At 46.4% G+C, this 14,761-nt stretch overlaps 3 protein-coding genes across 3 annotated transcripts; 1 reads left to right on the forward strand and 2 right to left on the reverse strand.

Moving 5' to 3' along the window:
* Positions 1-6,726: 6,726 nt before the first annotated feature.
* IWZ02DRAFT_57593 (uncharacterized protein) lies at positions 6,727-8,454 on the reverse strand. The gene has a single exon (XM_066770915.1). It carries the CDS (start codon positions 8,304-8,306, stop codon positions 7,170-7,172), a length of 1,137 nt encoding a protein of 378 aa, XP_066619992.1. The 5' UTR covers positions 8,307-8,454; the 3' UTR covers positions 6,727-7,169.
* A 778-nt stretch (positions 8,455-9,232) lies between these two features.
* Positions 9,233-9,955, reverse strand: IWZ02DRAFT_493044 (mitochondrial cytochrome c oxidase-like protein subunit V; the record flags this gene model as incomplete). The annotated part of the gene is made up of 3 exons (XM_066769895.1): positions 9,233-9,307; positions 9,367-9,560; positions 9,706-9,955. 3 exons carry the CDS (start codon positions 9,953-9,955, stop codon positions 9,233-9,235), a joined length of 519 nt encoding a protein of 172 aa, XP_066619993.1.
* Positions 9,956-12,545: 2,590 nt separating this feature from the next.
* On the forward strand, positions 12,546-13,847 carry IWZ02DRAFT_471268 (glyceraldehyde 3-phosphate dehydrogenase; the record flags this gene model as incomplete). The annotated part of the gene is made up of 6 exons (XM_066768856.1): positions 12,546-12,557; positions 12,619-12,668; positions 12,720-12,783; positions 12,849-13,533; positions 13,586-13,701; positions 13,767-13,847. The coding sequence occupies 6 exons, from the start codon at positions 12,546-12,548 to the stop codon at positions 13,845-13,847; spliced, it is 1,008 nt and encodes a 335-aa protein (XP_066619994.1).
* Positions 13,848-14,761: the final 914 nt, after the last annotated feature.

Here is a 14,761-nt window from a genome sequence, read left to right on the forward strand (position 1 = left end):
GCATGAAGGTTATAAACCTTTTCTATACTAATCACCTACGTAAGGTAGCTATAGACCTATTACTATAATAGAGATACACTAAGCTAGAACCTAAGGTTATTAATAACTAGTAAGAATAGGAAGTTAACTTTATCCGCGTAAGTAAGGTTACTTACGGAACTTTAAAGTATTAGGTTTAATAGGTAGGATATAATTAAGATAATAAGTAGTATGTAGTAAGTTCTTTTATTAGGGCCCCCTAAAAAGTAGAGGACTTCTATACTACTAATTCTTCTACCCCTAGACTACTAAAGAACCTAGAAAAGTAGAAAAGAGCCTTCCTTAAATAAGAATTATAGGAAGAAACGTAATTAGATAACTAACCCGCTTATACTCTAGTAAAGAGAATCCTTTAACACCGTAGTAAATAACTCTTATCTATATAAACTAATTTACCCTTATCTATCCTATTTTCCTATTTTAATTTTATTCCTTATCTTTTATACCCTTACTCCTCTTCCTCCTCTTTAGTAGGAATTAGAGCTAACTTCTTAAGTTTAGGCCTTATTATACCTTTAATAGCGCCCTAGAGAAAGTTATTAACCTAGTTATCTATTACGTAACGAAGAGTAAGGTACTCTCTAGGCTATATCTCATCCTTACGCCTTTTACATTAATTAGGAGGATAAGTACTAGTAAGGTCGCTTATAGTATAGTTAAGGTTACTAGTACCCTAGACGTAGTTCGCGTAATAACCCTATAAGAAACCTAGTAACTTATAATAACTATAGAAGATGTAAGTAGAGAGATTATCCTAGTACTTAGTATAACTAGTAGCCTAATTAATACCTACGTATTAGATTAAGTAAGCATTACGTAAAGAACTATAAGATTCTATAGATATAATGTTAAAATAATCCTTAGAAACTAGGATAATAGCATAATAAGCTAAGTTACTAAGGCCTAATATATACCTTACGTATTAGCTAGTTTTATTACTACTAAGGGATTTCTATAATAAGTTAGCCATTACGTAAGGATAAGTAAGTAGTAATATATACCTTAGTAAGTTTTTTAAAGGCCTTATATAGGATGAAGACTATAATCTTATTAGAAGCATCTACCTCTAAGTCCTAATCTAAAGGTTCCGCTAGTAATTCCGTAGGTAAAGTAGCTAGATAAATAATGCTACTATTATTACCTTTATATAAAGGTATACTTAGTAGTATACTAACATAATAGCTACTAGAACGCGTACGTAAAGGTAAAGTAGGTAAATTAGCTTACGTAATGTTCGCGTAAGGATTTATAGGTAGAATAGCGATATATACTAGCTCTTAGGAGCTAGGTACTATACCTAGACTAGTTAGCTTCACTTTACCTTTTTAAAACTCTAGATATATAGATAATTATCTAATTATGTATAACGTCTTACGTAACGGTCTTAAGTTACCTTAGCATCCTCTTAAGGCATCGCATTGCCTTTAGGATGCTTAGAGTAATAATGTTAATTAGATACTATTACGTGATAATTAGTTAAGCGTTTTTAGACCTACTATAAACGGGAGGACTTACTATTATTACTAGAGTTATTACTAGAGCTAGTTACTTAAATAAGAGATAGGCTAAGAGTAATAGGAAGATGTAATAATAGAAGTAAGGTCTATTATTATTATTAAGGTAGTAGTAAAGAAGGTTAGTTAAACTATAACCTAATAATAAGATATACCTAGTAGTCCTATACTTTACGCCCTTACCGAAATAGCGCCGGTTAGTTATCCGTGTAAGTACCTAATAAGCTAACTTAGGCTTCCTATTAGGGGGGGAATGTTATAATAGCTATTAGACGCTAGATACTAGTAATATAAGCACCTTATAACTACGCCCTTACGCGATTACTTAATAAGCCGAAGCTAATTATAACTAAGCTACGTAAACTAGCTAAGCCGCGTAAGCTAGTAGTACTAATAGATAATAAACACTCCTAAGGATATATAGCCTACTTAACGGCTAACGAAACTTTATATAGTAATAAGAAGATTAATTTCTTATCTATTTTAATAACATAACTAAAGTAGTAATTTATGTAGTAAAAGAGAGAGTTTAGTCTCATTTCACTTCTTATATAAATATATATAGAAGATAGAAGAGTATATAGCATCTTCTATATTTATAATAATTAAGAAGACTTTACTTAACTTAATCTTTTAACTACTTAACTTTAATTAAGTTCTTTTTAATTTTATATACGTCCGACTAAGTAGATAGCCTCTAGGTAAAAGCCTATATATTAGCCGCTTAACGATTCGTAATAGTTAGATATACTAGGTACTATCTATAACGTCTTTAATATAGACCTACTACGACTAGCATCTAATAACGCCTTACTAAGCTAGGTACGTATGGATTATTAGCCGCCTATAGTCATTATTAATAATGAGAATAAGTAGGAGGTAGAATATATACTAGATAAACGTTAGTATTAAAACCGCTAAGAGTTCCTAGTAAAGTAGACCGGGTATATAAGACTAATATAGGAACTAGTATCTATATTTAAAGATATAGTAGCCGTTAATAAGTTTAAAGTAGGTTAACGAGTTTAGGTTAGAAGTAAGGGAGCGCTACTAAATGATAAGTAAATAATAGTAGACCCTAGTAGTAGAACATCTAATAAGCGATAGTACTATCTAAATAAGCTACTAGTAGTACTACCTATACCTAGGTACTATAGTACTAGGCTTAAGTAAGTAAACTAGCTAGATTATAACTCTAACTAATAGGGGGCTACTAGTAATACATACTAACTATGTAAGCCTACCTATAATAATCCTCTTTATAAGGTCTAGAACTACTAAACCCTACTTATACTCTACTTACCATTCTATTAACTCTATAATCTTTATAACTATACTATCTTATAACCTCATCATCTTACCGTACTATAGACGCTAATAATAACTACTTATATAACTTACGTAACCGCGTTACTAAGCTTAAGAATCCCCCTCCTCTAATTAATACTATAGATCCTACGGACCTAGCCCCTCCTCCTAATAAGGCTAACCCTACTACCTACCCTAATACTTACCCTAGTAACCCTTACTTTAGTACTACTCTCTATATCCCTCCTATCTTTAGTAATATTAAAGACCTCCTTAGTATTAAGCTCTATAGTTACTACTTTTATATCATGTTAGGCTCTAGTTAGGATGACCTTAATAACTCTATCTATAATGTTATTACTACTACTAGTAGTATAATCCTCCCCTTCCCTAACTTTAGTAATACTAAGGATAAAGAGGAGGACTACTTAGGTCTATTCCCTTCTAGCTCTATCTAGTATTAGATTATTATAGATGAGGTTATTATTAGTCTTACCCCTTATAATACCCTACCTATACCTAGTTATAATACGCGCTAGATCTTACCCGCTAAGCTATATATGCTTATTACTATTAGTATTACTAAGCTGCCCTAAGGCTAGCGCTATTTAATCTATACCCTACCCCTATTCCCTTACCTTAGTATTAATAAGCGCTTTACGGTCTAGTAGGGTTACCTATTACCTAGCTATATTACTAACTACTATATCTACTTATAGTAGATCTATAGTAATAAGCTAGAGTATAACGCGTTTATTATTTACTACCCTAATACCTACCTCTTTCCGTTCCTCTCCCTTAGTAATATAATTAAGGCTATAGGTAGCCTTATCCTTAACTACCCTAGTAGCCTACCTAACCGTAAGACCTAGTTCCTTACCTACTCTACTAGTACTAATATCCTACTATTTAGCTAGCTACCTAATAAGTATAAGTCTAGCTAGGGTCTTATCCTTCCTATTAAGTAGTTCTACTACCTAGTCTTTATCTATATTAGAAACCTCCCTAACCTAGGCTATATCCTCTATAAGTGCCCTAGTAATAAAGAGTTCTAGGCCTACCTTATCTCTTATAGCTTTACTAATAAGTAAGCTACTATAGTAACCCTAGTAGCTACCTTAGCCTATACCCTTTCCTTACCGTTCCTTTTTTTTTATATAGTAGATTAGCGCTATATTTAACGGTGTAAAGGGGGGGGTATTATTATAGTTTCTAACTATTTATATCCTTAGATAGATCCTATAGTTAAAGCGTTAGGCTTAAAGTGCTAATTCTCTATATATACTTACTTAGATTAGTACTTTAATCCTACTATTATAAGACTAGCTTACTATAACTAATTATTACTATAAAAAAGGAGTTAACTTACGTATCTACGTCTTAATCTCCTAATACTATCTACTTAGATAATAGTAGGAAGGCTAGTTCTTAGCCCCCCCTTACCTAAAAAGAGCCTAGATAAACTATCTATCTATAATAACCCTATACTAATACTATACTAAGAATTATACTTTATTATATAAGACTCTTTAGCTAGGCATCTCTACTTACCTTATAAATATTTATAGTACTCCCTATAGATAGCTCCGTCTTAGATAGCCTATAGCTCTAGTAAGACGTAAAATAATTAATTAATTAATTAATTAATTAATCTAGTAAGACGTAAAATAATTAATTAATTAATTAATTAATTAATAATTAAGATCTTAGCCCTTAGATAGAATAGAATTATAGTCTAATTTAATTACTTCATCGTTCACGTACGACCATAGCAGGTAGAAAACTCGGAACCCCGTCCGCTCTTCCATAGATAAGCTACCTTGCGGCCGATTAGTAGTTGCGTGGGTGACCAGCAGCGAATTCCGGGTGTTGTACGTTTTGCAGTTTTTTTTTTCCTTGTCTGTTGATCTGCGTTTTGGTAGGGCGGCGCCGAGGTGTGGCCGTTGATGGTGAGTGATACAGTGGGTGAAAGAGATAATGATATTCGGTATGGAAAACAGCTTGCCAAGCGTATTTGTGGTAGTAGAGGACTGGTCGCTGTGCGTAGTTGTGGCCGCGGATGACTGCTCTGTAGACATGGCTATGCTAGTGGATGATTGCTCCCTAGAGGATTTCCTACCTCTTTTTACACATATCGTAGTGAGAGGGGAGAGATGAGAGACGAAGTTTGGAAAGTGGGTGATGATTACTTTTTTTTTTTTTTTTTTTGGAATGGTGGGTGTTGGAATAGAGATGTAGTGGGGGAGGTGGTGTCTTTCTGTTTTGTGTGCGGTTGTAGAGATGAAGGCGTACTTATTATGAGAGAAGACTCGAGAACTCCATGATCTTTGGATAATTAAGTCAAGATGCTTTTCTTTTGGACGGCGCTGGGCAAAGAAAGTTGTTTGAATGATATCGACCTACCTGTCGGAACTTGGCTCTCGTTCGGGAGGTTTTAGTCGTTACGTACGTCGGAAGCATGAATTAAAGGAATCACCCAAGGCAGAGTACGCAATTCCTGTTGAAGAATCACAGATGCTTTGTCCTTGGTGGTGCTGATGGTGAGATGAGTGAGATTGATGTAGCAGTCAGTATACTGTCTCGGAGGTGAGCAACCTACAAGCCCTTGCAAGGCAGGTATTGAACCGCGTTGAGCAGGCGGAGCTATGATGGCGGACAACTGCTCCCCAGGCGCAGCTCTTATGGCGGAGGACTACTTCCCAGACGCAGCTGTGATGGCGGACGACTGCTCCCTAGGCGCGGCTGGGACAGCCGATGACTGCTCTATCGAGTACGTCTTGTTTTTTTCTACACCCATTGTATCACCATCATGGTAATCGCCGTAACTTGTGTTTGCTGTCGAGATCTGCAACGGCACAGGCCCAGGACGACTACACAAGAAAATAAGATCAGCGGATGAGCACAAAGCCGCCATCAAATGAGCGTCCAACAAAAAATAATGCAGCGCATGGTCGTCGATCGCTCTGGAGTGAAACGTCAAAAGACGCTGCCGGTGTGCATCTCTGCACCTGCGCCCGTTGTGCAAGGCGCAAGGCAAGTCGGAGCGACGCGTAGAAAAAGGTGTCGTGTGCCGCCGCGCTGCCTGTCAGCCAGCCGGCCAGTCGGGCAGCTCCGGGTCGGTAACCGACGACAACGACGACAATCGCAACATTCAACGACGTAATCGCTTCATCCAAGAGACTAACCCGAAAAAGATGCACGTCTCTGAGCCATTGAGCAACGCCATCTTATTCCCTCGGCTGGAGTACGGCAGGCTATTTAACGCTGGGCATCCCATTGCACGCACGACATCAGGCTAATCGAATAAGACTCGGGACGCGGCGCTCGACGTCTTCGGGCGATGTTGGAGAGACTGCGTTCCCCTCGGCTCAATGTTCTGCCCGGTACGATACGTATTGGAGATGACTGCTTTGGTGGATACATAGCGTAGAAGGAGGTCGAAATGAATCGTAACGGTTGCTGGTCGCCGCGCGGGCTAGACTGTCTGGGTCAGCAAGGAAGGAATCCGATTGTTCCCGTGCTCGCGACAGCTGCGGCTAGCTACGAAAACGGCTACGACGACCCTTGTTGAGGGAGCATTCCTGATGATATGCAGGGTGCGCGCGCGGTGCGCTGGTATCTTCGTCGATACGCAATGATCGTTGGAATTTAGGTATGCATGTACTGTACTGTACACGTCGACCCGAGACGCGGTGACCGAAAACTTCTGAATATGGAGCCTGCAATTGTACGTCGGTCTGCGTGAGGAGAGAAGTACGTACTCCTAGGTCCAGGTGCGTAACACGGCAATTTTCCGACTAGGCGGCGGTAATCTTGCTTCCATCCGGCGGTCCTCCACCGAGGCTACGTACCCAACTGACAAAGACGGAGTGAGCAAAGGGACGCCTCAAGCGAGGCTTCTGGGGTACAGTGTATACCGGTAAAGTACCATATGCATAATGCAAGTAATCTTACGGTTCGTGCTGTGGCGGCGGTTTGTGAACATAATCGACTACTTCATACCAGGCTGCGTGCGTGCCATGCCATTTTGAGCAGGGGGTCGGCAGAGGATAGATAGATGGAGGAGGAAGTCAAAAGGCGCCAATTGTCAGTCAGCGCGTCGGCAATGATGATGGAGTCGACGGAAGCCTTTACAGCGTCTGTGTCGATATGCTGGTCGCATTGAATCAGACTTTTTGAATTAGCGCTTGAAGACGCCTCCAAATTGGGGTATAAAACGCCAAACAACATGCAGAACGAGACAAAAAGAGGAAAGCCGCGCAAGACATGCAAACACCTCGGCCAATGCTCCAACGGATCAAGATCCAATCATTCAACTTCTTCCAACTCCATAGCGTCTTCGACCGCCTCCCAAGGTGCGTCGTCCAGATCCATGGTATCGTCTTCGAAATGATTGTCTCCAATGGCCGGACCAGCAGCAAGAAAGTCCCCTGGCGATGATCCAGCTTCCTTTGCACCGATTTCTTTCTCTTCGCACAAGAGGTACCCCTTCTCCAGCGCGTCCATGATGCAACCCGTCATTTGTTCGAGGGAGAGCTTCACAATGTCCTCCCTCCAGGCCTGAGCGTCGGCATGGCCTTCGGACTCATTTTCTGCATCTTTCCAACGGTTGCGGAACGCCTTGGCTGTCTCCAAGTGTTTGCGCACGTCACCGGCACCCAGAATCTCACGCAGTGGGTTGTCTCGGCGATCGAGAGCGGCAAGGACGTTGGCGTGGTAGCTGTGGCCGTATGCGCTGAAGGCTTTTGAGCGCAACGTATCGCCATCTTCGGCCTTGGTCTTGGGAACCGAGATGTGGAAGAAGGAGAGAAGCTGGACCAGAGTGCGCTCCAGTAAAACGTAGAATTCGAAAAAGTCCAGCTTGAACATCGTCGTCGGGTTTAGATAGGAGGACCGGTTTTCGGGGTCCGGTACGGGCAAGGTGAGCGCCATGTGCTGAGAATGGAGAAGAAATTGAGTCTTCCAAGATACGCGCGCAATGAGCTTTCTAATGCGCTCCAGGTCGAGCTCGCGTAGTGTCGAAATTTTGGGCTTGACATCGTTTTGGCCGGCATTTGTTCGAACGCCATGATTGGGGGCATCTAGTGCCGACACTGCGGCAGCTCCGTTGACATACTGGTTTGGTGTCGTGGTGCCGCTCTTATTTGGAGAAATCCGAGGCGCTGGCGCAGGTGGCGCCCACTTTGACCTGAGTATTTTGGTTTCGTCCCAGTCTTCAGATACCCATCTCTTTCCAATTATATCTTCCTGGTCGCATTCGGCGCTGGAAATGACTGCACTTCGTGCGGGCACCAATTCCGGCTTCGAATTCTGGCGCCGAGGAGGTGAAGGCCGCGGGTTCTCGTCTGCAGAGACAGGTGGGACCGATCTGGACTTCGGGATGAGATCTCGTCGCGGCCGTACGACCCTACTACCAATCAGGTCGTCGCCATGCTCGAAGCTCATGTTGAAGCCAGTGATGGATATGTTTGTGCAGTCCACAGCAACGGTGAGAGAGGTGCGTGAGAGCCGTCCGTGGGCGATCAGGTTGTGTTTCTTTGGCGGGCGACGCGTTTGCGAAAGCACAAGCGTGTGATATGAGCAAAGCTACTTGGGCAGCAATCCAAGATCAGGAAACATGCGGTCGGCGTCCGTAATTACGCGTTTGTCGTAGTATGTTGCCTTTCAGATACTGTGATGCTGATTGGTATCTAGCGAGTCGGGGCAATGCTCTCGAGCGCTAGACATAATCTCTTGTTGCGTTATGATGAGGCTGTCAGATTTCCTGGAAATAAAGCGCATTTATCGGCATGGTGTGATGGATGTCGAAGGTTATGCCGTGCTTCGAAAAAGCAGCCAACGATGGCATGGATCCGAAACGGCGCCGTAGGGCTGCAGACGCATCCGATCCAAGGCGCAAGAGCCAGAAGCGCCCTGACTAAGCATGAACTCGGATTCGCCGAGCTCCCAGCACAGGACTTGGATGCGCAATCAGATGGAAAATGTGATGGACTGAACAGTTGAAAAGCAATGAAGGCAACTGAACAGCATGTCAAAGTCTTGGCTCGAGCTAGGGTAGTTATGATGTCACTGCAGCATATCGGCAACATCGGCATACAGAGGATTCTATTCAACCAAAAATCAAACATGTGGTAGCTCTTGCGGACAGTCGGAAAGGCGTAAAAAAGCAGTAACGGTCCCTTCTATTTTCTGTACAGCTGCAGGCAGACCCTCTGAGTAAACTTGGCGCCGCATTGGAGTGTAGTAAACGCGCTCTCGGCCAACGAGATACGCTTCAGATTGCGAAAGCACTATCACAGAAAACAGAAGAAAGCTCGAAGAAACTCTCCCAAAGTCCCTCAATCGTCGCAAAGGGCTCAATGGCGAGCAATCTAGCTGTCCTTCTTTCCAGGCTTGCTCTGGACGAGCATGCCGGGCGTGCCAGTAATGACCTCGGATCCTTGGTTCTGTGGTTCAATGCGTCAGCTACTGTCTTCAAGTGCCCACACAATCCTTGTATGCTTACCCTGAGGAACTCTTCGGAGGCCTCCTGGTACTCCTTGGTCATGGTCGAGGGCGCGGGGCCGGCGAAGATGCGAGCGACGGCGAATAGCGCAAACGAGACACCGCAGCCAATCATGGTGTAAAGGAAAATCTTCTTGCCTTCGCCAGGCGGGGGAATAGCGCGGGGGCCGTGAGGACCAAAGGAAATCCAGTAGGCTGTGGTGGTTGGGTCAGCTCTGCACTCTAAATCGGCAATAGGAGAGCGTGGGCACATCCAGCAACAACGTCTGTGTCGCATCGCTGTGGCCATCCATCGGACGCAGCTCCAAAATATCATCCAACAGGCTTGGATTGAACATACCGGCCTTCTTTTCAGCCAGAGTCATCTCCTTCCAGTCGACCTTCATACGGTCCCTCAGAGCCATCCACAGGTCGGCCTGCTCCTGGGGGGGCATAGTCTCCCATCGCTTCTCAATATCGGCCAGGGTTGGGTTCGAGATGGCATGGGCCTGGCGACATTGCTGGAGTCCGGAGGCGACGGGCGCGCGAATGGCTTGACGGGCAGCCGAGGGAGCAGAGCCGGCGGCCCTGGCGACGGTGGAGCGCAGCATTGTGGGAGAGAGGGTTGGAGTGGAGAGTCACACGAGATCGAAGGAAAGGGTGGGTAGACGGCCGTAGGGCTCACCGCGGGGGGTCCAATTGATCGGGTGGTGGTTGCTTGCAGCTGTCTGAGGTATTGTGACGAGAGGGCGCGCAGATAGTGGAGGTTTTGGAAAATAGGTCACGCCAGCGAGTCCTGCCGGCCGGCGCGAACTCTTCGCAGGATCAGAAAAGCGCCCCGTCGCCTATTCTTCACAACTGCACCTGCCAACCACTTGCTACACACGTGCTGGCCCATAGTCAAGTATTTGCAGCTATATTGACATCAATTCTGGGCCCGTCTGCGCGCAAATGGTGCGTCCCCATCGCTCGCCCCTCCCTGGCCAATCAGAGCCCAGTGAGAAAAGCTCGACAAATCCGGTTAGCGCCACCGTCTCTCGACAACCCAGCCTTCGCCGCATTCTAAGCATGCATTTTGGAAACGGTACTTGTCTCTCGAGCTACTGATGGAATTTCGAACCTCACTCGCGGATCAACATTGGTGCTTGTCAAGCGTCTATCAAGATGAGTTCAGCGTCTCTCTTTCCATCCCATGGAATCACGCCGAAACCGTAAATTTCCGCAGAATTGCGCGACGCCTCCCGTACACATCTCAGCCAGAGCCGGTCATGCGCTTCACGTACACTTCAACCATCCCGTGTGCCAATTCTTTCTTTTCTGTTGTTTTTTTCTAGCAATCCTGGTACAAGGGCAGTGCTCGTAGGAATCCCCTTGGATGAAGCCGTCGATGTTGGCGAAAGCTGCCGACCTGGTCATCCGTCCACGTGCAGAGTCTGTCGTTTGGAAGCAATGTTTGCTTGAAGCATCTCAACGCTCGAGTGCCTGCATAGATCGCAGATTCATTGTTGCACGCCGCATGCTTCTCCCGACGGCTGTGGAAGTAAAGGAAAATGTTTTCAAATGCTGCGGACTCGGGGCAGCGACTAGTCGTGAACAATGCGAACTGAACTTTGATACTTGGCGTCCAAGGACCATTCCAAATGGACGAGAATCGTAGGCTTGGGGACTGCCAAGATTCGAAACCTAGCTCCGTTTAGAAACACCAGCGGGACACTCTTGGCCATTCGCAACCAGCTGTTGTCGGGGGTAAAGGAATCGTCAATATCAAGGTCTTTTTCGAAATCTTTCCAGTTTTTGGGTTATTTCCGTCGGATTTGTTCAACACTGCAGGTGATGACAACTTGGGAAAGCGGTTGTCTCGTCATTGATAGGCTGGAAACTGCGTAGCTCGAAGATGCTAGCAACAAACAACTCGATGAACAACAAAATCCAAAACGCGAAATGAGTAGAAACAAAGTGCAGACTAGAGATTGGGGGACGCGACACAGTGCAAGCAAATTGATTCGACATACCCCTCCCGGATCACACAGCACCTTGAGGGTTTCGGAGGGATTGTTGTTGCAAACTTTCCGACTCGGCGGCTCCAATGTTACTTGTCAGTTTTGAGCTTCCCTGAGTGCCGCAGTGGATAAGTCGTGGAACGATGCATGGCCGATACCGTGTCGATGGGATGCTGAGGTGTTCGGGTTTGTTGTTGATAGGAAGATGGGCGGCCAACGTATCCTTTATGATTCGGACAAGCAACCCCCCAGCAAAAACGTGAAGCCGTCCACCGGCAACGAGTGGAACACATGAAGCCAGAGTGAAACACAGAATCGCCGGCCTTCGCCTTTTCAGCAGCCGTGGTCGGCTCAGGGGCCCAGCCGTGGACAAGTGTTGACGTCGAATCTATCGTGACCTGCTCTGCAAAGCAATAGATTACCGGGCCGACGGTGGGCTCCTCGCCCTATGTCATTCGAGCAATACACGGGGGCTGAGCAGGCCATGACATTCGACAGTGGTCTGCGGTCGAAATTTGGGTGGGGACAGCCTGTGCTGGAGCGGCCTGTTGAATAAGCGCCTAGCGAAATCGCGCCGGTCATCGAGCGGATGAGCCGTTGGAGCCGTTTGGTTGTGCAGCCCATTCCTGTCATGGGCGTACCAAAAGCTGTTACGTGAGACAGGGTAATGGTCGTTCTGAATCCTCAGTCATCCCGGCGATGGGCGCTGGCGAGGCCGGGCGTTTTCGGGTGACGGCCAGCTGCTCCCCCGGGAGAGTCCCGAGGCTGCCGTTGCGGGGACCTGGGAGGGCAGACGATCTGTTTATGTTATGAGATCATATCATGATGTCTTGCCATGCAGTTTCAATGCGAATGCAGTCGAAGAGAGCGCCTTTCTTGGGCTGACCTGAGCGTTGCAGAACATATCAGCGCCCAGCCAGTAGTCACGTCACGGGCGGCGGCCACTAAATAAAATACACTCAGTACACAACAGCTGCCCCGCGGCCGAGAACGCATAAGTAAACCCCACCTCGCCGTCTTGCAAGCCTTTCTCCCAACATAAATCCCAGAGCCCCTTCGTCTCGGACCTTTCCTCTCCATCACTTCCACACCTCACATTTTCTCTCAGTCCAATTCTACCCTAAATCTATCAAGTGAGTCCTTCCTTTGTTCCACTCTCACTCGAGAGCTTTGGCTGACGCAACTTTCCACAGCTGCAACCATGGTCGTCAAGGTACCGTACCACACTTGCCCAGGACCCTTTCTTGCTTGTGGCAACTGACAGTCCAAACAAGGTCGGAATCAACGGCTTCGGTCGCATTGGCCGTATCGTCTTCCGCAACGCGTAAGTTGGCTACAAAATCTGGCATCAAGCAAGAGCTAACGAATGACACAGGATCGAGCACCAGGATGTCGACATCGTCGCCGTCAACGACCCCTTCATTGAGCCCAATTACGCTGTACGTATAATCAAACACAACGAGCAATTCAATAGGCTGTCGTAAGCTAACGGCCTCGTCACCAGGCCTACATGCTCAAGTATGACTCCACCCACGGCCAGTTCAAGGGTGAGATCAAGGTCGAGGGCGCCGACCTTGTCATCAACGGCAAGAAGATCCGCTTCTACCAGGAGCGTGACCCCGCCAACATCCCCTGGGCTGAGACTGGTGCCTATTACATCGTCGAGTCCACTGGTGTCTTCACCACCACCGAGAAGGCCTCTGCTCACTTGAAGGGCGGTGCTAAGAAGGTCGTCATCTCTGCTCCTTCTGCTGACGCCCCCATGTTCGTCATGGGCGTCAACAACGAGACCTACAAGTCCGACATCAACGTCCTCTCCAACGCCTCTTGCACCACCAACTGCCTTGCTCCCCTCGCCAAGGTCATCCACGACAAGTACACCATCATTGAGGGTCTCATGACCACCGTCCACTCCTACACTGCTACCCAGAAGACCGTCGACGGTCCCTCTGCCAAGGACTGGCGTGGTGGCCGCACCGCTGCTGCCAACATCATCCCCAGCAGCACAGGTGCCGCCAAGGCCGTCGGCAAGGTCATCCCCGACCTCAACGGCAAGCTCACTGGCATGGCCTTCCGTGTCCCTACCGCCAACGTCTCCGTCGTCGACCTCACTGCTCGCATTGAGAAGGGTGCCAGCTACGAGGAAATCAAGCAGACCATCAAGGCCGCCTCCGAGGGCCCCCTCAAGGGTAAGTGATCTTTACCACTTTTCTTGATCAGGACAAGCTGACCTGCGACCAGGCATTCTCGGATACACCGAAGATGAGATTGTCTCGTCTGATTTGAACGGAGATGTCCATTCGAGCGTCTTTGATGCCAAGGCGGGCATCTCGCTCAACCAGAACTTCATTAAGCTAGTCAGCTGGTACGATAATGAAAATGGGAAGTTTAAAGCGAATTATATCTTTGAGAGAATGATAAGAAAACTAACAATTTTTTAGGCTACTCCCGCCGTGTCCTCGACCTCCTCCACTACATCGCCAAGGTCGATGGCAACGCCTGAATGCAAGGAGGGAACGAACAGAAGAGGCGACGCCTATGATGGGCTTCTCATCAATCCCAGGATTGATTTTTCTTTAATGGTTTCAGCATGAGAAATGACGAATGAAGGGTGCGGACACGTGTAGAATGGAACAAAAGGCATCCAAAATACTCCTAAACGGTTCCCCATGCGCGTGACAGTGTTCTTGCTCAACATACACGTTGATTGATTGACTCTATATCTCAACGCCTTTGCAGGCAGCTTGCTGCACCACTTGGATTGCTATGGGTGTCGTCGTGGTTGTGGTGATGAATCGGGAACGTGATCGGGATTTGATTGGTCAGCGGCTACAGCCGAATATCTCCCGGGCCGATGCTCTCACCTCCCGTCCACTCCCACGTGTGGCGCCACGCTCCCCAGGGTCTTAGGTAGGCAGGTACGTAGGCAAGGTCAATTCGACCTTGATACCCTCACCGTCAAAGAAACGCATTTCTGAGCGACGCTTGAAAATCTTCTCTTTGCCTCGTTAGATATTCCTTTGGTGGTAGCCAGGAGCTGGACCGAATGTAAACAAATCGAGGGAGCGTTCATATTGTAAAAGGCTGCGCGCTTGCGAAAGTGCGCTGCGAAGCAACAAGAATGGTGATAGACCTTGCGGTCTTGCTGTGCTCAATCCTTCTCATCGCAACTTTACTCAGAGTTCGAATGCTAGCATATGCCGCTGTTTGGGCAGCACTACGTAGAAAGTCGATTGTCTTCTTCAATTCCCACTTGCTTGAGCCTATGATCTTTGGTATCAAAATGCAGAACTGCGACGGGCGATGTTTGGGATACAAGCGGCCATGATTTCTCTCGCAAACCTGACCATTCCCAGCCCGACAAATGCTGGCTCTACCTGTCGCAAGAACCTCAGACTACCATTCTCGAAGAAAGCC

This window comes from Phyllosticta citriasiana (genome assembly GCF_038021145.1).
Source record: "Phyllosticta citriasiana strain CBS 120426 chromosome Unknown IWZ02scaffold_12, whole genome shotgun sequence".
NCBI classification, from domain to species: Eukaryota; Fungi; Ascomycota; class Dothideomycetes; order Botryosphaeriales; family Phyllostictaceae; genus Phyllosticta; species Phyllosticta citriasiana.

Bases quoted from the DNA above. Each gene is read 5' to 3' on its own strand.
- IWZ02DRAFT_57593 (XM_066770915.1), bottom strand. From the start codon at position 8,306: ATGAGCTTCGAGCATGGCGACGACCTGATTGGTAGTAGGGTCGTACGG.